Source organism: Larimichthys crocea, chromosome XXII (genome assembly GCF_000972845.2).
Source record: "Larimichthys crocea isolate SSNF chromosome XXII, L_crocea_2.0, whole genome shotgun sequence".
NCBI classification, from domain to species: domain Eukaryota; kingdom Metazoa; phylum Chordata; class Actinopteri; family Sciaenidae; genus Larimichthys; species Larimichthys crocea.
In genome coordinates this window covers 11,602,002-11,626,187 of record NC_040032.1, presented here as the reverse complement: position 1 = coordinate 11,626,187, position 24,186 = coordinate 11,602,002, and the positions used below count along the sequence as shown (strand labels likewise).

The 24,186-nt window shown below is 44.3% G+C and overlaps 2 protein-coding genes across 5 annotated transcripts in view; one reads left to right on the top strand and one right to left on the bottom strand.

Moving 5' to 3' along the window:
* The first annotated feature begins 344 nt into the window (after nucleotides 1-344).
* On the top strand, nucleotides 345-3,543 carry ckma (creatine kinase, muscle a). The gene is made up of 8 exons (XM_010746724.3): nucleotides 345-444; nucleotides 1,737-1,944; nucleotides 2,070-2,224; nucleotides 2,308-2,440; nucleotides 2,564-2,735; nucleotides 2,874-2,997; nucleotides 3,084-3,273; nucleotides 3,365-3,543. Exons 2-8 carry the CDS (start codon nucleotides 1,752-1,754, stop codon nucleotides 3,541-3,543), a joined length of 1,146 nt encoding a protein of 381 aa, XP_010745026.1. The 5' UTR covers nucleotides 345-444; nucleotides 1,737-1,751.
* A 134-nt stretch (nucleotides 3,544-3,677) lies between these two features.
* mark4a (MAP/microtubule affinity-regulating kinase 4a) overlaps nucleotides 3,678-24,186 on the bottom strand; it is a 24,152-nt gene continuing 3,643 nt past the window's right edge. Inside the window, exons 3-18 of one of the 4 annotated variants that reach the window (XM_019267814.2) lie at nucleotides 23,254-23,307; nucleotides 18,960-19,008; nucleotides 18,540-18,605; nucleotides 15,878-15,948; nucleotides 15,722-15,778; nucleotides 15,040-15,276; nucleotides 12,320-12,439; nucleotides 12,122-12,221; nucleotides 11,911-12,020; nucleotides 11,622-11,808; nucleotides 11,130-11,356; nucleotides 10,636-10,739; nucleotides 9,928-10,212; nucleotides 8,784-8,866; nucleotides 8,093-8,137; nucleotides 7,836-8,004 (exon numbers count right to left, since the gene is read on the bottom strand). In XM_019267814.2, coding sequence (XP_019123359.1) covers nucleotides 7,940-8,004; nucleotides 8,093-8,137; nucleotides 8,784-8,866; nucleotides 9,928-10,212; nucleotides 10,636-10,739; nucleotides 11,130-11,356; nucleotides 11,622-11,808; nucleotides 11,911-12,020; nucleotides 12,122-12,221; nucleotides 12,320-12,439; nucleotides 15,040-15,276; nucleotides 15,722-15,778; nucleotides 15,878-15,948; nucleotides 18,540-18,605; nucleotides 18,960-19,008; nucleotides 23,254-23,307 — 1,860 coding nt within the window. In that variant the 3' untranslated portion in view covers nucleotides 7,836-7,939. Of the gene's footprint in view, nucleotides 8,005-8,092; nucleotides 8,138-8,783; nucleotides 8,867-9,927; nucleotides 10,213-10,635; nucleotides 10,740-11,129; nucleotides 11,357-11,621; nucleotides 11,809-11,910; nucleotides 12,021-12,121; nucleotides 12,222-12,319; nucleotides 12,440-15,039; nucleotides 15,277-15,721; nucleotides 15,779-15,877; nucleotides 15,949-18,539; nucleotides 18,606-18,959; nucleotides 19,009-23,253; nucleotides 23,308-24,186 lie in introns of all 4 variants that reach the window. The other 3 variants (XM_019267815.2, XM_027273479.1, XM_027273480.1) reach the window with 3 other exon arrangements.

The following is a 24,186-nucleotide window of genomic DNA, read 5'->3' as shown; positions in this document are numbered from 1 at the left end:
GCATGTTTGGCAAAAGTTAAGCTCAGCTTTTTTTTCTGTTCCTTCAACTCCCGCTAACACCACCCCTCACACTCACACACCCTTGTGATTACCCCTCCCTCCCCATTCAGATACTCCCGCAGTCCAACTGGCGCTATGTATGGGCCAAGGGGTGGGTGAGGTGGTCAGGAGGGTGACAGGAGGTGGGGTTGGGGGGGTTGGTACAGCTACAGTACCCGTGTTGGATGACTGAGATGTAAATGTGTCCCTTTCATAAACTATCAGTACAGAGGACCAGCCAATGAGGGCACAGCAGGCACTAAAATGGCCAAGCCAATGGCTGAGTGTCTGCCGAGTATATAAACAGGGTCCAAAGACCTCCAGAGTTGGGTGACCCCTATTTTGGCTGTGGTGAACAGGATCTGATCCCAAGGACTGTTACCTCTGTTCTTGTCTCGTGCGCAGGTAAAGAAATATCACAGAGATGATTCGTTTTTGTGGAGTTTGGGAAAGAGGAGCAGATATTCAGAGGTTTGGAGAACCGTCAAACAATTCTGAACCAAACTTTTTGGTTGCTTCTTTTCTGCAGTGAAGCATTTTGGACTTAAAGTCGATGATAGAATCAAAATATGAACGCATGCACAACAATTCTGGGATGTCTGAATCCTAATGATGCATTCAGGGAAAAGAGACCTCAGAGGTCACTCAAATTCTGTCAGATTAGTGAAATAATTAATGGAAATATGCATGAACATGATGTTTTTAAGCAGTAGTTGCATTGTTAACTTGCATTGCCGTATTTATTTGTGCTCTCTGCAAATGCTTCTCTCATTTGTGGACAGTGATTTATGTGGACAGGTGTCTTTGAGACATGCCCGAAGGCCCCCGGATGTCCAGTGATTGACTTTAGCCTTTTAAGATTCACACTTTCAAGATGTTTTTTTGAGCTTTAAGCTAATGAGACAAAGTGATAACTGCATAAAAATGTTTTATTCCATAAACTGATATCGCCTTTTTCCAAAATGCTGCACTGCAGTTCAGTGCGGATCGCATTTCATGTGATGTAACAAGTACGTCACTGCACATGCCAGGCTTTTATAATTTATGTGATCGTCCTATCAAGGCAATTAATAAAAGGTAACGTGTATATTCCTATAGAGAATTAGTAACTAGATCTTTGTTGGATCACAGTAGAGTGGACTGGAGTGAAGCTTCTGCAGCTTGTCAGACTTCAGCATAGTGACAACTTTAAGTGATGCACTTAGTGTTTGAAAGTGGGTGATACAAAGAAGGTGCAGAGTGTTTTCAAAAGGGAAATATGTATGTTAAACACGACGAGCAAAGATCTCTTCATGTGTATTTATGTGTCAACGTGTAAATTCGATAACTGGGGTATTCAAATGTTCCTCATATATGCTGGGGACATTTTAAAGAAAGGTTGTACAGTCAGATGTGCTGATGCTAAAAATACCCAGCCAACATGCGCTCCTCCCCCTACTCCATTTCAACTGGACATTTGAGCTGTCGAGAATTGAGTGTCACTTGTTACCAGGATTCCTCTGCCGACACCACTCAAAGTCTGCAGCTGTCCTGCAGAATATCCCATATCTCCAAATGCTGAAGATTCTTTGTTGATATTCAGATCACCTTCACAGGCAGTGTCAGATTAGGATGATCTGGTTTTATTCATCCCAAATCGTCTTGTTCAAGTTTGCTCATCCTGTGTGTGTGTGTGTCCCCTCTCTTTCTCTTTTCAGTGTTAGAAAGCAATCATGCCTTTCGGAAACACCCACAACAACTTCAAACTCAACTACAAAGTTGAGGAGGAGTTCCCAGACCTGTCCAAGCACAACAACCATATGGCCAAGGTCCTGACCAAGGAAATCTATGGCAAGCTGAGGGACAAGCAGACATCCAGTGGCTATACCGTGGATGATGTCATCCAGACTGGTGTTGACAACCCCGGTGAGACCAGAGAGACAAAGAAATCTTTTTATGAATCATAAAATCATTCAGAAACAACTAATCTGTGAATAAAAGTACAATATCATCTTCTAACTTCTGCTGTCCTGTTCACTCTCTGCCTTCAGGTCACCCCTTCATCATGACTGTTGGCTGCGTCGCTGGTGATGAGGAGTCCTACGAGGTCTTCAAAGAGCTGCTGGACCCCATCATCTCTGACCGTCATGGTGGATACAAGCCCACTGACAAGCACAAGACCGACCTGAACTTCGAGAACCTGAAGGTACAGTACCCCCCAACAAAGAGAATCAGAAGATCAGTGCATTACATCTCTAGTTCACATTGTAATCAAACTTTTGTCATTAGGGTGGTGACGACCTGGACCCCAACTACGTCCTGTCCAGCCGTGTCCGTACTGGCCGCAGCATCAAGGGACTCACCCTGCCCCCCCACAACAGCCGTGGCGAGCGCAGACTTATCGAGAAGCTGTCCGTTGAGGGTAAGGTATTCATAGTTGAGATGTTTGCACAGGGTTGGGCTTTAAGCTATAGGCTTTCCCCCAAACAATAGGCTCATCACAAATCACAGAACTGATCTCCTGTGTGTGCGCATGTCTCTCCAGCTCTGACCAGCCTGGATGGTGAGTTCAAGGGAAAGTACTACCCCCTGAAGTCCATGACTGACGCCGAGCAGGAGCAGCTGATCGCTGATCACTTCTTGTTTGACAAGCCCGTCTCTCCCCTGCTGACCTGCGCTGGTATGGCCCGTGACTGGCCCGACGGCAGAGGCATCTGGTGAATATGACCAATAATTGTCAGCAGGCGAGCTGTTAAAAAACACAGCTCTCAGTATGGATTTGCACCTTCATGATGCATGTGTGTCACCTGTGCGTTTTTACGCTTTGTTGACGCTTTCCATTCGTCTCCATCCAGGCACAACGATGCCAAGAGCTTCTTGGTCTGGGTGAACGAGGAGGATCACCTGCGTGTCATCTCCATGCAGCAGGGTGGCAACATGAGGGAGGTCTTCAGGCGTTTCTGCGTCGGCCTGCAGAAGGTACACATCAATAATGAATGGTTATTGAAAGCAGTGTGGATGACCGCTGGAGGTTCCTCTGACTCTTGTTCTTTCTCATCTGCCAGATTGAGGAGATCTTCAAGAAGCACAACCATGGCTTCATGTGGAACGAGCATCTCGGTTACATCCTGACCTGCCCCTCCAACCTGGGTACCGGCCTGCGTGGTGGCGTCCACGTCAAGCTGCCCAAGCTGAGCACACACGCCAAGTTCGAGGAGATCCTCACCAGGCTGCGTCTGCAGAAGCGTGGCACAGGTACAAATATATCCACTCCTCCTTTGGATCAGCGTGGCAGGTTCTGGAGCCAGGAGCTGTGATGTGTAATCTTTACCCTTGTCTTCTTCAGGTGGTGTGGACACTGCCTCCGTCGGTGGTGTGTTCGACATCTCCAACGCTGACCGTCTGGGCTCCTCTGAGGTGGAGCAGGTCCAGCTGGTGGTTGATGGTGTCAAGCTCATGGTCGAGATGGAGAAGAAGCTGGAGAAGGGAGAGGCCATCGACAGCATGATCCCCTCCCAGAAGTAAAGAGGGCCAATCTTCTGTTTTTCTCGTGACCATTCATGTGCAATGGAGCCAGCTGATGAGCATGCAGAGGAAACCGACGCTCACTTAGAGACTCTTGACTCTGCTCACCTCTTCTTCCTTCTTCCAACTTCTTCTTTTTTTTTCCCTTTTCTCTGCCCTTTTTGTTTTTCACGTTCTCCAGAGTTGGTTGGTAACATCCTGGGATCAGCCTCCACTGAGCCGGGCTCGCCTGGCAGAGGTGGCATCACCTACTTTTTGTTATAAAAAGTAATGATTATTGAAGCTTTTCACACTGCTCAATAAAAAAAATTGCCCCATGAGACAACTCGATGAATCTTTGGTCTTTTGTGTCTTCACGTATACTCACCTGCATTCAGATTATGTGTCGTAACTATGAAAACAAGACACCAAAAAATGCCAACATCAGTGAGTTTTTATTAATCTTCAGCTCCATGTTCTCCTTATATATCACAACCACTCAATCTCAGTTTACAGTTTGTTTCTGAGGGGAGGAATTAAACAGTACAACAGTGTAAAATTACTCATACAGGTCAAACTGTGCGTGTGTTCTTCAGTCTCTTTTTGCATATAACATCGACTGTTTCCAAAATCAGCTTTGAAACGACAGTGCGTGTTAAATACTGAGCCCCCTGCGGGTCCTAATACTGCACCGTCCATCCATCATCCAAGCCTGACCAGTGACACTCCGTCTCTGAGCAGGCGTACGCGTGTTTAATCAACACTCGGGTCAACAAAACTCTTTTCAAGAATTTTTCACAGTAGATTCCACCTTAAGACAATGTTCATCCATCTTACACTAAGAGTGAGAGTTGTTTTACACTAAAGTTATTTGCTTTTTTTTTTTCTTTTCTTTTTTTTTTTGTTTAAGCCCGTTTTGCTTATAATTTCCACTGAAATGCTTTGCAAACAACCTGATTCATTATCTGCGATCAGGAGACAGTGACGTAACGTTTCTATGGCTTGAATGCAACCCAGGGCTTTCAACATGTCAGGGACTTTTACTGGGATCAGTGTAAATTCAAGTTAAAATAGAAACCAAACAATTAGTTTCCACAAATGTGAAGTGGGAAACTTTTTTTTTTTTTTTTCTTACACGCTGTAACGTTTGTGGTACATTTCATAGCATATCTAAATACTTCTAAGAAGCCCTCTTCAGGATACTGGACCTGTAGCAAACAAGTTGGAGTGAAGTCACTGTATTTCACCCAAGCCTTCCTGTTTGTTTTTGTGAAAGGGGGCTGGGTGGGTGGGTGGTGGGGGGGCTGGTGCTACATTTAGCACCATATCTTTGTATTAATTCATGTCTAAAAACGATCGCATCGGCATTTCACAAAGCTTCCAATCCTAGATGTGCGTCATGTTTCTTTTTTTTCCCCCCTAAAACCCAAACTCTGAAGTCATGCAGGATTGCAGGTTGGTTTTTGTTCCCCATTGTCACTGACAGAATCTGCTTTAAACTAGAATTACTTCCCTTGCTCTAGCTATAAATAAACCTTGAGCTCTAAGATATATACTATATTCATATATTTTATATACAGCCATCCACTGACTGATATAAATCCTGTTTTTTTTTAAATGATATTATTCTAAAAAATAAATAAAGTACCTGTGCAAATATCCACAAATTGAAGTGTTTCACATTTAAGACATTGGCGCCCTCCAGTGGCTAGTTCTGGGTATTACCTATACAGGTACACTGGAAGGAGCTGATTCAAGTCAAAGCAAAGTGCATTGAGGTCTATATTACCTAATGCTAATATACACCACAATGAGAAAACGTCCAGGGAGAGGACAAGGACAGACTCCTGATGTCCATGTTGGTGTCTGCTTCTCACCTCGAGGAGGAGGAGGACAGGTTAACACCGGCCTCCTCTCTCCACGAAACAGCACACACCAAACAGGGACCGAGAAGATGCCATACATGGGTCTACAATGTGAGAGTGTGGACGATGGCTGAGTGTTTCCCCCTGCGAGAAAACAGGGTCTCAAACAAAGAGCCGAGGAAAGCCAAACGCTCATTGTGACGATAGAAAAAAGTCGGTGGTACGTACGAAGGTGGCGGACAGCGAAAGGTTGGCGTCCCTGTTCAAATGTAGGGAGTCGGGGAGTTTATGATGGGTGGGAAAGGAAATGGGAGTGGGTAGGGGGAGGTGTTTTGGGTCACCATGAGCAAAGCCACAACTGAGAGATAGTATTAACAGTAAATCAGCAGCCAAACAACATGATCTCTGTAGCCTACGTAAATATCACAGTACGTATTCACTAAAAACAGGGAGGGAGAATAGAAAGCTTTCTCAGTTTTATCTGTCTCTCTCTTATTTTATTTTTTTATACATTAAATATGTACTGTGTGAAGGCGCTGGGGGTTGTTCACTTTAAAGGCAACTGGACTAACGAAAAAGAAAAACACTGTGCACACTGCCTTCGTCGTGCCTTTTTCCGGGGTCAGAACACTCCCCGCTGATCCCCACAGCCCATCAATAATGGACAGATCAGTTTATAGACTGTGTCACCAGGAGGAGGAAGAGGAGGAGGAGGAGGAGGAGGAGAGGGTGGACATTTTGGAAGTGTGTGTGTAAAGGTGAGTGTGTAATCGGAGAGGTGTCGCTGCTTGGCTGATCTGCTTTTGGTGTTTTCCCATCAACGTATTCAGATGATGGCTGAGGTGAGATCACATGGCACAGAATAGAACCGAAAGAATCGCATTGCACTGAAAATAAACCGGACCTAACAGTACCTCTGTTATTTTCGCGGTGACCAGGTTTGACCAGGACTGACCGCTCAAGCTTACTCCAAAAGATTTCAACAGTTGAGGGCTTGGAGATAGGAAGATGTTCTCAGGTATGTGTCTCTGCTTCAGTACAATGCTTTAGAAGAAAGGTAAAGGGATGAAAACGGGGTGGGAGGTTGGTGGGAGTGTTTCTGACGATGACCAGCGCTGACAGACGGATAAATCCAGCCAACCAGAGAGCAGTGTGTGTGCATGAAGTCTTCGCAGGCCTCCCTATTCATTCTTTTAGAGAGAAAATAATCCGATGACAACAACAGTATGAAGGTTATATGTCCTTGAACCAAATCAGCTGTGTTGATTTCATTTTGCAGAGCATGACGAGGCACCAAAGTGCTTAAAAAGTTTCCTAACCGAGGGGTTCGTTTCTTAATAATTATCTACAGTTTTCATTTCTGCTAGTCCCCATGCAGAGAAACTAATGCGACTCTAGTAGTTCATGAAGTGGCTTTTTTGTAGTTCAGGTCTCTGATTGGCTGTTTCAAAAGGTCTGTCAACGCTGCTCCCACTGACCTTAATCCAGAGCAGTCGTCACTGCTGTATGTACACGAATCAAAGCGATGCAACCCTCTGCGGCTGATCGCTGAGTCGGAAACTGAATCTCCGCGTTTGTGCACATTATCGTCCCCAAGGTGATGAAAAGTCAGCAGATAATCGAGTCATCGGTTAACGGTGGCGGACGGAGGGGGTAAAATGAATGGTGTGCGTAAAAGGTGACATAAAAAAGGAGATTTTTAAAAAAAAAGGACTGGCTGGTCAATGAAGTCCGATACACAAGAGATGTTTTTTTTTTCTGTAGTGGTGAAAGTGACAGTGGGGAAAAACAATGATCAGAGCAATAAATAACAAAATAAAAGAGTCATTATGGCTAGAGTAGCAATAAAAAATATTCAACTAGATTACATCTGATCCAGGTCCAGTGGGTGCACTTGCTCAGTGAAGAAGTTGGCTGAGCTGGGTGGGGGTGATTAGGTGGTGGAGGGAGGAGAGGGGTGGGGGTGCTTCAGTCTGTGTGACTTCACGGGTCAGGCGTGTGTGTATCTGTGTGTGTGTGTGTGTGTGTGTGTGTGCATGTGTGTGTGCGTGTCTGTGTGTGCAGGGGTGGGGTGTAGTCATGAAAGAGACAGAAGGAGAAGTCTTTTCTCTCGGGTCCAGCCCCTCGCCCCTTCTCTGCTCATTTTTTTTTTTTTTGTCAATTATTTCCACCCCCCTTCCCTTGTTTTTTGGGCGCACACACATCAACACTCACTCACACAAAAACACACACCGCTACGCAAAAAAAACAACAAAAAAAAACACACACACCCCTCCGGTTTCAAAGTTCAAGGTCCTTAGAGATTTGGGTGGCAATGTCCCGAAAAGCTAGCGGTGCCCCCCAGAGTCGCGTGTAGCGCACCCCATTAGAAGTCTCGGAGGTGCCTGTGGAAAGATGGCACACCTCGGCCTCGAAAGCCACGCGGCCCCCTGCCACGCCGTGGGTGCAGGAGAGCAGAAAGGGGCCGGCATGGTGGACCTGGCAGCCACATCCAAGCGCCGCCTCCCGCAGAGCCAGTACCACCTCCGCAGGGTCCCGCCGCCCACCACCTCTCAGATCCCAGCCACGTCCGACGGCCCGGGGCTCGGACGCTTTTTGATACCCAGGTAGATGGCAACTGAGGATAGATCAGAAAAAATATTTTTGAGTCTCATAACATCTTATTATTTAAGTGCTCTCAGTCCAGCTGCAACACGTGTACTGACCTTGTGACCGCAAATCTCCTGATTCCCTCAGATTCATTTGTGACCCTGCAGGACAAACAGGCAGGGGTGAGAGGCAATCCAGTAGAGTACAACAAGCCCACAGACTCTCAGATGAGATGGCATTCAGCAGTGGATCTCATACAGTGAAGACCAAGCAAGCGTCATCAACAACAACAACAACAACAACAGCAACAAGCACATGATGTGCAGAACGGAGTGTCCTCACTTTACAGGAATGCACACATGCATATAAATATCTATAAACGCAGTCCTTGACTTTTAATCACTTCTGTGCATCGCATTCCACGTACGACTTTCAACTCATCAACCACAAATACAAAATGAAAACATAAAACACCAATCATAAGGGTAGATTAATGCACAGGATCATAAAAAAAGACTAGTTAAAGACGGTCTCTACTGATGACGACACTGATCCTGAAACTAAAATTTAAAATACAACAAATTGAAATGTATGTAATGCAAAATGAATCTTCCTTGATTGCAACCATGCTTGAAACCAAGTGTGTGGGACCCTGACAGTATGAAGATGTTCAACGAGTCATGCAAGACGAACAATAATTCATAGATATAGAGGACTGAAAAAAAGTCAGGCAGGCATTCGTGGACTCGGCAGACAGATGGGGCAGCACAGGCAGACAAGAAAGAAGCGAGAGATATGGGAACTTACTAACTGTTTTTGATCCTTGTGGAAGAGTACAACCCGAGACTGATTTGTTTGAGCCCTGGCGCTTGGACGGGTCAAGATTGACCCTGATGCCATGACAGGGGAAGGGGAAGGGGAGGGGGAGCACAACAAGATAAAGATGGAGAAAAAGAGGAAACATGGAGTAAGAGCAGAGGGTGGGGAGAATATAATTGAATCACAGGAGAGCAAGTGGTTGAAAAAGAGCGCAGCGCGGGAGCTGATTGGCAAGGATAAAGCTGAGGTTTGATAAGATTAGACATGTGTGATTATGACGACTGGGAGGGGAGAAGGGAGCAGAGGATAATCCGGGGCCACAGAAGGGCTCGCCAAACGGCGGCGTGAATAAAATGCTTTGATAAGCACGGGTCCATACCGAGGCTGCGCTCAGGCTGAGAGGAGGAACTGTAATGCTGCATGATTTCATGTCATAGATTTCGAATAAACATTACAGCAGCTTATTCTCCAAATTCCCCTTTAAATATGTGTAAACAAAATAAATATATTACCTGAGATAGTGTAGCTAAAGTACAAAAGATTGCAGCCATGACATTATTAGGTAAACTTTGGACATTAGAGAAATAGTCACGTGACATTTTGATGCTGAGAATTCGATGAGAAGATCGATCTGTGTCCAAAATATGAAGCTACAGCCAAGACACTATTAGTTTAGCTTAGCTTAGCACAAAGACTCAAAACAGAGGGAAACAGCTAGCCTGGCTCTGACCAAAGTTAAAAAGAGGAGCTGGTGGGAAAACTCTTGGTCTGATTTACTTTAATGAAATTATATTTGGTTTCTTTATTGTTATGTATTCATTTGTAGAGGTGTGTGTGCATGCACAACTATAAATGTCACATCTATGTATGTCAGTGGTTTCCCCATGCTTCATACTAAGCTCAGCTGACAGTCTCCTGGTTGTAGCTTCATATTTAAAGCACCAACACGAGATCAATCGTCAGCATCAGTCTCTCACACCTGATCCAGAAACATACAGTGACATAAACAGCCCTTCAGAAACCCATCACAGAAACTACATCCATGTTTCATACTGTCTACGGTGTACAGAAGGACGGCGTCTCAGTGTTTTTCTTCTCCCGATGTGATATGTGTCACGTGGCGTGCATCTACCTGCGAGTGAGTTTCGAGGTTATCTTGGTGAAGAGGTTGGAGGTTGCCCTGGTGCGGGCGTGTGGCAGAGGGCTGGCGTCATGGTGGGACAAGGTGGGTGAAGTGGGTGGCGCCGAGTACACCGGTGGTCCACGGTCCCTCAGCTGACCCCCGTGAAAGGTGCTGCGGATTGTGGAGCCGCGGGTCAGGCGGCATCTGTCCGAGGAGGAAGAGGAGGAGGCGGCTCCGGCTCCGGCGATGCTGAGCGTGGAGGGAGACGCTGCAGGTATGCGGTGGCCCAGGGAGCTGCAGAGGGGAAAGGGAAGAGATGTTCTTAGACTAACCACGAGCTTCCAATCTTTATTCGTTGATCTGATTGGTTGATGTCCTTTCGTAATAGACAATGATAGACAGATGGTTCATCCAATCACCCGCCAAGTACTTTTTCAAAGTGCCTGACCTTTTCCAACAAACTGTTTCTAACTTCCCAGATAATCTTAGTAGAAATGTAGAAACTGAGCCGGCAAGCATCCAAAACACAAAATGTACTCGAAAGATCTATTTCAGATTTTTCACACGTCCTCTGAACAACGGAACAGCTGAAGGTGACAACTGCTACATCTTTAAGTGAAGATTTGCAGCCGAAATGAATGGAGATCCCATCTTTCAAAGTTAATATATGATTTTACATTCATATTCATAGGATATGTACTGAAGAGAAAGTGCTACCTGTTGTCTTTGCCGTTCTGCAGAAGAGAATGTCTGTCGGCGCCCGAGCGGTCCGTGCACACGTACGTGTTCCGGCGTGTCATGGTGCTTCCAGGGATGTTATTCTACAGAGAGAGAGGCAGATGTTACCAAAGAGTCACTCTGATTTAAACCAACTTCAGTGTCACGTTACACCAGCGGCAACACAACCCGTGGCTGTGAAGTGAAGCCGATGTGAAAGTGCCAAAAACTGCAGCTCCTTAAACGATCACTTCAGGCTGGCTCCAGAAATTTAGTGTTGAAATGTCCAACTTCACAGCAGAAATAAACATGTTTAAGTGTTAATGATGAAAAATTAGAAAGCTTCAGACAAAAAAGTGTCGTAATAACTGTGCATGCACTTTTGAGACGGTCCCTAACTTCAGCTTCTACTGTCGTCTGTGGCAGGAAACATGTTCGGAATAGAGGGTTAAAACAATATTACGGTAAAATTCAATAGGGGATCTGTCACTTACCGTGGTGGCAGTCATGTCTTTGCGGCGGTCTGGGATCTCAGACTTGTTGGGGTTGTTGGCACTGCTGACCATCGGGCTGGACGGAGGGAGGCTGTGGCTCCCCATCACGCTGCAGCTGGCCTTACGTGAAGGCATTCGTCCCTCCCGCAGCTCCCGGTCTCCCGTGCTGGTCGGGCTCCGTTTGGGGTGCATGACGGGCATGGAGGGCCCGCCTTTATTGTGGAGGACAGCAGAGCGCAGACACACAGAGACTCATATAAGGAATATTCTGCATTTAGAGCAGGGACTGCAACATACAGTATAACCATGACCACAAGCCATACAACTAGCCCAGGTTTTCCTCACAGTTATTAGACTCCAGGTGAAGGTTACCACATTTTCTTGTCAGTTCTCTTGAGAACAAGTCTTTATTTGGCATTATCGATTGATTAAATGCAATGTTTGATTAAATGCATGGCTCAGAGTTGATCAGATGTTAGAAAAGAGACTCACAGAAGTCGCTGTGCCGTCGCTGCCTGTGGTAGGTGGAGGCACTGCGCTGGGTCTTGCTATGTGAGGAGGAGGTGGAGGAGGAAGAGGAGCCAGTGGCTGAGGAGTGCTTGTTGGTCCCGTTGGTGATGGGGCTGGGTCGTACCCTCGCCAGGGACAGGGTACTAGCTGTGCGAGCCTCACTGCCTTCCTATGATGTCCCGTGATATTGAAATGAAAGGTGTCAGTGACACGGAGTTGAAGGAAGATCAGGCTGGTCTGAATAAATAGCGTGTAGATCTTTATAACTCACATCGCCTTTGCGGCCCAGGAGTAAGTAGGTGGCGGTGACCTCATTGTACTTCTGATTGAGCAGAGAGTCCTTGATTTCCTCTGGAGTGAAACCCATCCCGACCATCACCTCTGAGGAGCGCAACCAAATGTGAAAGTTAAGAAACGAGACAGAGATTCTTGTATCTAGTTGCGGTGAACAGCCAGCTGTTGCAGCTGCAGCGGTAACTCACCGATGCGAGCTGGATCACTGTAGTCTTCAACAGGTTCTATATGGGGCTTCAGATCGTCCCCGTCGTACCCTGAATTTATCCACTTGTCCTTCATGACTTGCTGTAGACACAGAAACACAAAGAAAGCGTCAGCTGTGTTTGAATTTCACACCAGCATACATTCAGGCTCGTGTGCGCCGTGTGTTTGGCACGTCTCACCTCTAGGGTGCAGCGTTTGGTGGGGTTGAGCACCAGGAATCGGCGAAGGATCCCCTCACAGTCTGTGGACATATAGAACGGGACGCGGTACTTTCCCCTCAGCACGCGCTCCCTCAGCTCCTGTTGGCCACATCCATCACGGTTACACACACACACACGGCACATTTTAAATCAAACGAGCCAAACATAAACCAGGAGCCTCTAACATGAGTCATTACTTCATATGTTTGCTCGTTTTTTTGGCATCCTCGCCTTTATTTGACAGTGATAGTAGAGACGGAGACGCTGAAATTGACCCATAAACGCTGCAGTTAAATGTATCTTAACCACTGAGATATGTCACGGCGTCTATAGCATAAAAACTTAAATCCCCAGGTCCCTCTCTGCAGGCAGTATGCTGAGGTGCGATCAGATATGAAGAGGGGTTAAATACACATTTGTCTCCACCCTCTGGTGGAGCTCTAGGGGGCCATTCATTGCCATCTGCTGGATTTGGGATAAAAATACTATTTTTAGTTTTTTTTTAGCAGTTCTACTTCAGGGTGCAATAACATCAGAGAGAGAGAGGACGGAGAATAATGTTCTCACTTTACTATTTATCAGCAGGGGTGACATTTGGAATAGGAATTAAATGGTCAGTATCAGGCACATCTGTTACACAGCTGAGGATATCCAAACGGACAAAAATAAGCATATATAGCATTTGAAAGTTTAACAGACATTGTCTTCTCTATTAATCTTTTTTAATCATCGATTTTTTCAATAACCTGAAAAGTCTTTTGATGCTGCCGAGCTTTACTGAGGCTTGAAGACTGCATGAGCACGATGAAGGCACATTAACAGCGTCTTCCTCTTTGTCCACATAGATGAACACGAGTGAGATCTCTGAGGTCTCATGATTTGCATTAAGACACATACAGAACATACTGTAACTGTTACAGAAACCAGCTTCTTTTCTGAGCCTCACTGGCTGAATTCAGCATGTTAACAAATGACCAGACTGGTGTACATGCACAAACTGGAACAGATGAATTATACAGTAGATTAAATGATATATACACTTAAATACCAGAGAGATTAGAGAGATTTCTGTTTTTCACTGGAATCCATTTCTTGATACTATTTTGATAAATGGAGTTGTCTTTTTTTGAATAATTATGTACAATAACATTGTTGTATTTTATATTCTACATTTAAACTGTTTGTATCTTTTTATATTTCTTTACACTTATATTTAATGTTTATTGCTCACTAGGAATATGAGGGAAATGGAAATTCATGCATGAATTTTGAAGTTAAATTTAATCCTTTCAAGACTCTTTCCATACATTTGAAGACCTCATCACCACCATCAAAAACAGGAAAGCAGAGAGAAAGAGAGGGACCGGTCAAGCTACCAGGACACCGCCTCATTGCCGCTTCTAACCAGTTTCATCAGTGACACAGTTAACTTACATTTACTTAACACTGACTGTAAGTTAGTAACAGGGTGTAGTAGCTTCAAGCAGCTTCAGAGTTGCACAGAAATATCCGACAGATGCAGAAAATCTTTCCCCGCACATGAACGAGTATTTCTAACAGAAGAGTGCACGGTGAGGAGTCACCGCACGCAGACTTCAGACCACACAGAGCTCTTAAGAGATAGCTGCTGGTGAAATGATGAGGTGCATGTGAACAGCGATAATAAAACATTGTTTAGTTTGTTTGCCAATTTCACCGATTGTGTTATTTTCTGTCTGCGTTGTCTGCACAGCGTTCTGTGAGATGTTCCTCAGAGGAACCGTTACTTCTCTGTTAACGAACTTTTCATTTGATCTTGAACTGCAGAGCAGCCCGTGAAGTCTGTTCTGATATTAAACTGCACTCTTCTTTGCTGTTCTTCCCATTGGAAGGTCTGATGAGAAGACAAGTATCGATACACAAACTTTTATGCATGATTGTGGAAATGAAGCTCGTGCACATCAGTCTCCATAATGACACAAAACTCAGTTGTACTCCTGGCTTTATAAATCTGACAAAAGGAGGCAAATTACTGTCTTTGATCGTTCTCACAGCCCGTCTGCCCATAGTAGCTTTGTGGCTACCACTTGTGGCAGCCCGTGGGAGTGTTGATCCCAAATTGCAGCTATACTTATCGCCTTCCAACACACAGCTATTTCCAGAGACATGGTTCAAACACACCATTTGTCCAAAAACTTGCATTTCCGCATTAGCTAAGTAGTTTAACACGTAGGCGTCTTCATGTAACGTTATAAATCAGCAGTCAGTCGGTGGGGTTGGTTGTCCTTTTTTAGATGGCGTTCAGATGGAGAGAGAGAAACAGGTTCTTGTCCACCAGGATGCCACGTTTGGACACGGCCACCACTGATCCCCGGATTTGATTCAGACAAGTCTTTGGGGCGGTTGTATAAAATTTGATCATCCAGATCAAATCTAAAATAACATTTCAAGCAAACCAAAGCACGCAGCTTCGAAAACTCTGCTCAACAAGCCACACTTCAAACTACATGAGTTTCATACAGTACGATAAGAAAAGACTGTAGAAAACTCCCAACTTGTTGAACACTGAAATTCAAGATCTTTCACATTACTGTTACCATGGCCCCCTGAGGAAAACTCACGCCTCTGATTGTACCCAGACAGACAGACAGACAGACAGACAGACAGACAGACAGACAGACAGACAGACAGACAGACAGTCCCTCCCCCTGTCCACTTGCCTTCAGGTTCTGCCCATCAAAGGGCAGCGATCCGCTGACCAGTGTGTAGAGGATGACTCCGAGACTCCAGACGTCCACCTCGGGCCCGTCATATTTCTTGCCCTGGAAAAGCTCGGGGGCAGCGTAGGGCGGCGAGCCACAGAACGTGTCCAGCTTGTTGCCCAGCGTGAACTCGTTGCTGAAGCCGAAGTCGGCGATCTTTATGTTGGCGTCGGCATCCAGCAGAAGGTTCTCCGCCTGAGTCATCCATACGTTGACGCGGAAGAGGGAGGGAGGGGCAGGAAAGGAACGTATAGAGAGAAACAACACATCGGTTGAGGGGAGAAGATGAAGATAGTTGGATGGGGGGAGGAAAAAGAGGGATGAAAAGGAAGTTGAGATGAAGGAAAAAAGAGAGTGCGAATGAGAGGCAGATTGCGTGTTAATAACATAGATAGTGGACATGACTCATCCTGTATATATGTCACTGTGTGTGTTTCCAACTGTTATAGTGTATTAGAGCAGGAGCTGGCTCTGACTGCCACCTATGCATCCTTAAGATGTTGAAGGGCCCTTTAACAGACACAGATTAAGACCAGTACCAGATTATAACTTTCTGTTTAGTGTAATCTGTCAGTGAGAGGAATGTCCTAGTCTTGGACTAGCCTTAATCCGCCATCCTCCGCAAACATCTTCTTCTCACCTTCAAATCTCTGTGGACAATGTTCTTCGTGTGGCAGTAGTGGACAGCGGAAACGATCTGCGAACACAAAGAGACAAACAAAGCCGAAGTGCAGGCCGATTAAGATCTGAGGATCGGTACAACGCGGGCATCAAAAGGGTGCAGCGTGATCCGTACCTGTCGAAATTTGGCTCTGGCTTCAACCTCCTTCATTCTCCCATGAGACACGAGGTAGTCAAACACTTCACCTGTGAGCGCGAGCAGCAGGAAAACAGATCAGTCAGGTCATAAAGCCAGAAGCATTATAGCTATGAATCAATTCAATCAATTTCAAATGGCATCAATTCAGTTATTCATTTTTTATAAGGCCGTCGACTTCAACGTCGTTATCCTCCAGGAGATTTGAGATTTCTGTCTTGAAGCTACACGAAACACAGGATGCACGAAGCCTTAAAGGAACAGTTTGACATACACATAAAACTCATTACATATGAAGAATATCTCAGCATAAAGACAGGACAGATAACCTCCTTCCAAGTTAACAAACTCCACCTACAAACACCTGAATCTAGAGCATCATATCCTATTTTATTGAACTGGGGACGAGGACATAACATCTTCTTATTCTTAAAAATGAAAAGCAATAAAAATGCACCTTTGCTCAGTTCAGTACACTGAGGGATTTTGCTGCCACAGTCTTATTTGCTCTGCAATGACTACGAGCTTACGTGGCTAACGGTGGCAATTATCACTTGTGACAGCAGCTGCTGCTGCTCAGCAAAAGTGACACAGTCCTACTTTAATTCGTACAAAAAAAACCCCTCAAAAACAACGGATTACACAAACAAGATCACACAATCTCTGAAAGACTGAATCAAGCCACGCCCCTACACATATACATTTATTCAGTTTATAAAAATTCTCATCGTTCTTTGAGCCCTCGGCCTATCCGATCTGTTAATCCACACCACAAGATTTCACTTGTGACAGGAAATATTAAATTTTCAATGGCTGGAAAGCTTTTCTGAATGAGGGAGGGGGAATTATAGAGAAGGAGGTGGATGGACTCTCCTCCCACAACTCCTAAAAATAATAAATTTAAAATAAACATGAAAATAGAGCCAAATAAGTGTTTATACTTTGGCTGCTTCATCTTGAACGTGAGATTTTTGTACCATCTTGACTTCTAATTAATAAACATAATTATGAATCACACAAGGGAACAGTGAAATAAAATAAGACCCTACCTTCCTTTGCCCAAAATATTTAGGGACTACACAGACAAAATAACATAACTACAACCTGCACAATAATTTTTCTACAGTCCCTTAGACGATGTTTTAACACCATTATGTTTGAGTAGCTGCTAGATTTTGAGTGGAACGTCATATTATGCACACTTATATATACTGTATATAAAGATCCAAGTACATTTTTGTCTTCACAGGCATCGAGGCACTGCTACAACTCTCCAACAATACCTCCTTATTGTGTTTAAGAGTAATACGGGCTTGAAAGAAAGCCACGTTTGAAACTGTGTCTGCGACATTCTCCAAGGTCACGGTGAGCAAATGATATGGTTTGGGCCAAAACACAGAAGAAGAAAAAAAAAAAAAGAGTTGGTGACAAGTAACGGACACAAATAGAAACATAAAAGAGACGAATGGAAGTGAAAAGAAAAAGAGAGAGATGCAAAGTGTTGGCATCACTCCTGAAATTGTGTTTAAAGTTAAAAGCAGCATCATTACTGCACAGAGGCCGCTCAGTTATTTATGTTGTGGTTCCATACTCTATTAAGTTTGACTGTAGAACAGCTCAACGCCTTTTAGAGGGGAGTCCACGGTCTTATTACGGTGACTACATGGCTCTACTATCTCATTTCTGTTCATGAGAGTTTAAAACATAAAGATTACGTACAAAAGCAGGACCTCCCCTAAACTATAAACTTTAAGGGAATACATGTTGGACATGGTGCCCTTCTAAGACTTTCTTGGTTACCTATAACAGCCTGTGGACTGATTTATATTCAAAAGTCTCATCCACCAACAACTGGCACCCACCACAACACAGGAGTCCAACCACCAAGGCCAAAGCCAAAACAAACACTGCGAAGCATGTGAAATATATTCTGATATTGAGGTTTTAACTGACTAATGTTAACTCGCTCGCCAACACGGATGAATTTCTAGTTAGCTTAATACCATCTTGGGCTGTTGGTGAATTGTCTGGCTTGACGTTTGCGGGTGACTTTGTCAGCTGGCATCGCAAGGCGGCCCGGATACATGCAGCAATCGATGTAACGATGCAAGGCAAAGCTGTAGAATTAATGATTGCTTTCAGCTAACAGCCAATCGCTGCAAGGCGGGAGCCAACTATCTAACTGTAACCGGCATAAGATAAGCTGGGTTTGACCGGATGGCCGTGGCTTGGCTGGGTTTGGTGTTGGTTGGTTCACCGTGTTGGCAAATGACAAGCGTAGTTAGTATCATGGAGCAACGGTTTGAACAAACTATAGGAACATTACAGAAGGTAACGTTTGGTAACTTTAGGCCGGTGCCCAAGATGATGCTCAGTCACGCACACAAAGCGAACACGAGCAACCACCGGATGCTGACTGCAGATCACCAAAGAGTTTTCTGGATGTTACATAGGAAACCTTAAAACTAGACTTCAGATCTTGAGGAAAAAAATGAAGCCGTGACTGTAATTTCCGCCTCAACTAAACTGTAAAATGATCACACACATGAGAATTTCCTGCCGGTTCCACCACATCTGTAACCTTCTGCATCATTTGCACTCATCAGGTAATTTCTTGGACGTGACAGCGGTATGTACTCACCTCCACTGGCGTACTCCATGATTAGGTAAAGGGTCTTATCAGTCTCAATCACCTCGAACAGCTGCACTGTAGCCCGAAAGAGAATCAGATTAAAATCATATATATATAAAAACAAATCCTGCACACATTATAAACAGCACAGCCGTCTGCCTGTCTGTCTTAATACCAAAGAACCCGCTGCTAATGCTGTGGGGGGTTTTTGATGCATATGGCATTTCAGCTTTAGAAAATCCAGCCCTGTGACCTCTATACGAGGCCCACGTCGTTGTTGTTGCTACAGTTCGGTCAATGAATGCTCTAAAGCTTATTCAAAGCATTATACTTCGTCTGGTCACACACACATGGAAGCAAAACACACACATGGACGCACACTCAGACACACAAACATAAAGCCCATTGAGATGTACGTATGTGCCTTACCTATGTTAGGGTGATTTAAGCCTTTCATTATTCGTACCTCCCGAAAGAGCTGAGAAGAAGAAACAGACATAAATAAATCTTGTGCTGCAGCCTTGGAGTGTTTAACATTGTCTCTCCATCTGTGCTCTGTAGCAATGAGGGCATCATCATTGCATGGCATGAAATACATTTAGATTATAGAGAACCGTGTACGTTCCTAGGGGGGGTTGACATGGGGTTTCTCTGGCCCGCGTTCCCCGTCCTTAGGTCCCCAAATTCACATCAACCCAGAGAGCTGTAAGGCTGTCACGTTAAAACGAGTATGGTGTACTTTTATATTTCATTTTCAGGCTTCTTATTTTAAGCTTGTGGTTGCTGAAAGTCTCAAAAATTGTAATGATTCCTATTTTTTAGGATTTGAATGAAGTGACTTATATTTGAATCTCTTTATCTCGATTATTTTATTGAATCTCAGGCCTTAAATCATCAGATGTTTGAGGTGAATCAATCTATTCACTACATTTAGTTCACGAGATTTGACGATGCCCTGCTGACGTACAAACGGGGAGTGTGTGAGGTACAGAAACACCTCATGTCCAAGCCGTTCTCTTTATCATATATAAGCAGATTGAGCCTTTAAACTGGCTGTAAATTATGTTTTTTCTTTATAAATGCAAAATTTGAGAAGACCTGCAGAAGGATTTTAACTGCAGTACAGAATCTCACATCCCTGCAGCTCTTCGTCGTGGTCTCAAACAAGAGCTGGACTCAATGATTTACGATACTGCTACGGCTGTAAATCTCCCCTAAATCTCTCATTAAGCTTCAACTTTTACTGTTTCTCTTCAACATTCACTATTAAATCATCAATAGGTTGATTAACATGGAACATTTACATACTGTAATCATAGTTATTTGCATATTAATGCGAGTTATAATCCTACAGCATCGCTGTAACCTGCTCCTCGTCTCTGCTTGAGCCGCATTGTGGGTAATGTAGGTGCCTAGTTTTAACAAGGAAGAAGGATTTTGACCCTTTTTGTTCATTATGAGCCTGAAAATATTAAAAGGAGCGCTCTTTTATTAGACTTTCACTTCACAGATTGGTGAAGGGGGCGTAGAGACAACTTTAAATGGCTGTTTTATCATATACACTAATGTGCGATCAATTCTGCTGCTGAACCTCAAAGAGTTTGGGGATTGGACCAATAGACGCAGACGGTTTTTTACACTTTCTGTCCTAAAAATATCAGCGTCACTTCATCGTGTCTCTGATATTCATCCAAAAAAATGAGAATTTGTGAAGATGACAACAACAGAAATCTCCTCCACCATTTAAAAAAACAACAACAACAACAACAAAATGAGCCCACACACAAATGTGATGAATCTGCAGCCAAAAACAACTAACCCTACTTCTACTTCTTCTTCTCTCTGTCCATGCACCTTTTCTCTCTCCGCTGCCGTGTGATAAACTGTATTTGTGCACGTCACGAGCGGAGCAGTGGATTCAATTTGAGCCAGCTCCTCCTGGTTTCATGTATATAAACGGCACGCTGACTCTCTTCCTTCACGTCGTCAACTCCAGCCGAACACACACACAAAAAAAAGATGCGATAAGCTCTTCCGTCCTCTTTTCTCAATCCTCCCCCTCCTCCTGTTTCCCGATGTGTCTCCCTCCATTCCCTCCTCCTTCATTCAATTCCTCGAGCAGTTCTTCTCCTCCTCCAGCAATGCGCCCCCCCCTCCCTAACGTCACTGTTGCCATAGCGACCCAGGTATTAAGACCGGTGGCTCTTTCCCAGCTTCTCCAGCTGTGCTTAGAGGGGAATCTTGGGATATGTAGTGCTCAAGTGTCTCATCACCATCATAATCATCGACATCACCATCATCCGGGCGTCACATTAATTCCCCCGCTCGTCACGGCAGGGCTGAGCGCGGTCAGATCCGTCAAAACAATAAACAATCCCCAGGCGACGCGTTCGACCCCGGTCATCGCTAATGACCGCAAAATTAATAGCAATCCTACGATAAAGCTGACAGGGATGGACGCACGTGCTCCATGGCAACAAGGCTAATGGCTTTAATTGCAAATCTAGCAGGCAAACTGTATTAAAATGTAAATTTCAGCTTGGATGTGTTTGATACACCATCAAAAAGTGACTCAATCTAATTTCTAACTGAGCCATATTTTGTCTCCAGGTGTCCTCCGACATCAGAGAAGCCACTTTAACAACCTCCTTCTGTAATCTGCCATTTCCTCTTATAGGACATTCTTCTTCACGGATGTTGAGGTTTGATTTTCTCATCTGTGATTTCACTTCCCACTTCCTTCCTTCCTCCCTCCCCCTCTTCCACCCACCCCCTGTACAATACATCTCCCTCTTTCCTTCTCCCCTCTACATACATTACCGTCCAGATTATGCTAATATGGGCTCTTTCATGTCTTCAGTACTAAGGATTTTCTCTAGCCCATGGGTATGTAAAGAAGCCCGCTATCATCACCGGCCAATTGTGGAGCATTCTCTCCAATCAGCGGCCAATCCTGCGCCTCTCTCCACAGTCCCTGTCCCTAAATGTTGCACTATTGTCTCTCACCGCAGTCGGTCTGATCCAAGAAAAGCACCAGGCAGGAAGATGGGATAACATACAAGTTGGGATTACAGTTCCTGTAAAGAATTTAATATTCTAGCCAGGTAAGGTACAGAAAATCCATTTTCTGTTATGATATAAGCACCAGAAATATGATGAGTCGAAGTATCAGGATTACAGAAAGCCAGTGATCAAAAAGGGCAACGGGCGGCTGTGAGAATAGAAAACAATGCATTTATGTGCTAAAGCCTCGATAATACTGTAAGAACCCAAGGTCATTGCTATTAGTGCCTCGTAAACACGCAGACTGAAGATTATTTCTAAAAAAACAAGTCAAATTAAAGGAAACTAAATATAATCTAAAAGGATTATGTTCTTTAATCGCTATTTATTGCGTGCGTTTGTGCACACGCGAGCGACAATCGGTAACAATTCAGGGCGCAGTGATGATGTGTGGCGTAAGTAAGGCGGCGCCGCCTATTCGAGCAATATTCTTTCAGGAGACCCAGCGGTCCAAGCTGTGCATCTTTTTCATATGTGTAACAAGACATACAGACGTCTTACAGTCAAACTAAATCGGATACACATCACTCACATACACAGAACAATTATTTCATCCCTGATTTGATGCTTCTGCTCTGTTCACTTCGTGCCCACAGGCGGAGGAGCTCATGCAGGCCGAGGGAGGTATAAAGAGATAAGAGCGAGGGCTCTGCGGGCTCAATGAGGGAGACACTTTGGCCTATATGTGCATATAAGCAGCATTATAGGCAAATATGGGTTGATTTAATGTCTCTGTGCTGCATAGTTTACCTGACTATGCGTGATCGAGCACACATGACATGACAGAGGAGCTCCTGATTGGTGTGTTTGGGAAGTGGTCTTCATGTCAGCCATGTTGTGTCTGGATATCTACCAGTCCAGGTCTCCTGATCCAGATGTGTGCGTGTCTGCAGCATGCAGAGGTTGCCCTTGATAGCTGTCAAAACCAAATTGTCCACTGCTCCGCCTCTGACCTTCATGCACAACAAACCTCGAGTGTTTCACCATTCAGGCTCAGCGACTCAACGTGCTGACCAGCAGGAAAAGAAAAGCCGGCCCATCGAAAGCTCTACCTTGTGACACGCACCTTAGCTTTTTTTCTTCCCGACGAAATGGCCACCAAAGCCGACATCGATGACCGTGAAACAGCTACAAAAGCATCACGTTCTTTTTTTTTTTTTGTTATCCACAAAAAACAAAACGGTGTTCGGGGGAAGACGAATTAAGAACACAAACACACACAAAAAAAGGGACGGGTTGGGTAACCGTGGTTTCCGGATGAGTCACCCCCCTCTCAGGGCAGTGATTAGCCCAGAGAGAGACGAGAGATGATCTCTGGAACAGAGGTCTCCTCTCGCTCGCATCCAGTCCCTAGCACCTGCCAAACAGCATCACATCCCACGCTCCCTCTCTCCATCAGCTGCTCTCTCATTCCTGCCCCCTCTGAGGAGGAAACAGCTGAGGATAAACCTGAACCTCTCAAAGTCCCCGATGGCATATCGGTATTTTCTTGAACTACATCAATGTGACCAACATCCACATTTATGATGCCTGGCTGCTGCTTATGAAGACACAGAGCATTAGACAGTGTAGCTGTGATGTGTTTGATTTTTTTGTACCAGAGGACACGATGCACACAAGCTTTAATAAACAATCCATCAGTTTAAAGAAAGAAACTCACCTTTTGTAGGCTGGTTGGGTTCAACTGAGTTTTGTCAATGATTTTTATTGCAACCTGAAAGAGGCAAATCAAATACAACACCATTAGATCTTGCCTTTACATGCATGATGCTCAGAAGCCATTCCTATACAGACTCAGTTTTTAAAGAGTTTCTGATGAATAAATCACATATTAAAGCTTTATATAGATCACTCTTAAGCTATTTATAATAACAGATTTGGGGTTGCCAGGTTGTAAAACATCTCTTTTCCCAGTGTTCATACTTTTCTTTGGTAATACTGCAGTTAGAAACGCTGGTGATCCATTAAGAAGATGGTAAGTGGTCACACGGTTCAAACGTAGCGTCCTAAAAGTCGTTCTTAATGGTTTCCAACTGATCTATAAAGCTTTATTAAAATAACTTATTAAACATTTAAAAAGCAATTAGTTAGAACAGATTAAAACCTTTTATAATGTGTACCTTATCATACAGTGGTATTCATTCATGCATTCATTTAGTATTTCGGTGTTTAAGTCTTGTCATTCTCAAAGTAACTGAACGATGGACTGAGATAATTCCTTAAAGAGCGTGTCTTCAGCATGTTGTCTGACTCATAATAACAGTGCTGAACAGAGAAATGTAAGATAACATGAGAGAAAAAGATTTACTTCTTTAAAATATGTTGAAAAATATGATGGTACTGGACCAAATCACATCTTAAAAGGTCCAGTGTGGAGGATTTAATGGCATCTAGCAGTGCCTATTCCCTTGTAGGCATGAAGGAGAAACTATGGTAGCCACGAAATGTGCGGAAAATACGAATATCTACAGCCACTGTTTAGTTTTAACTTGGTGCCTCAACATGACGGACCACGTGGCAAACATAACGGGTCTTATCTTCAGGTGATTACACAGTAATGAAAACACAGTTATGAATATTATATTCCATAAAT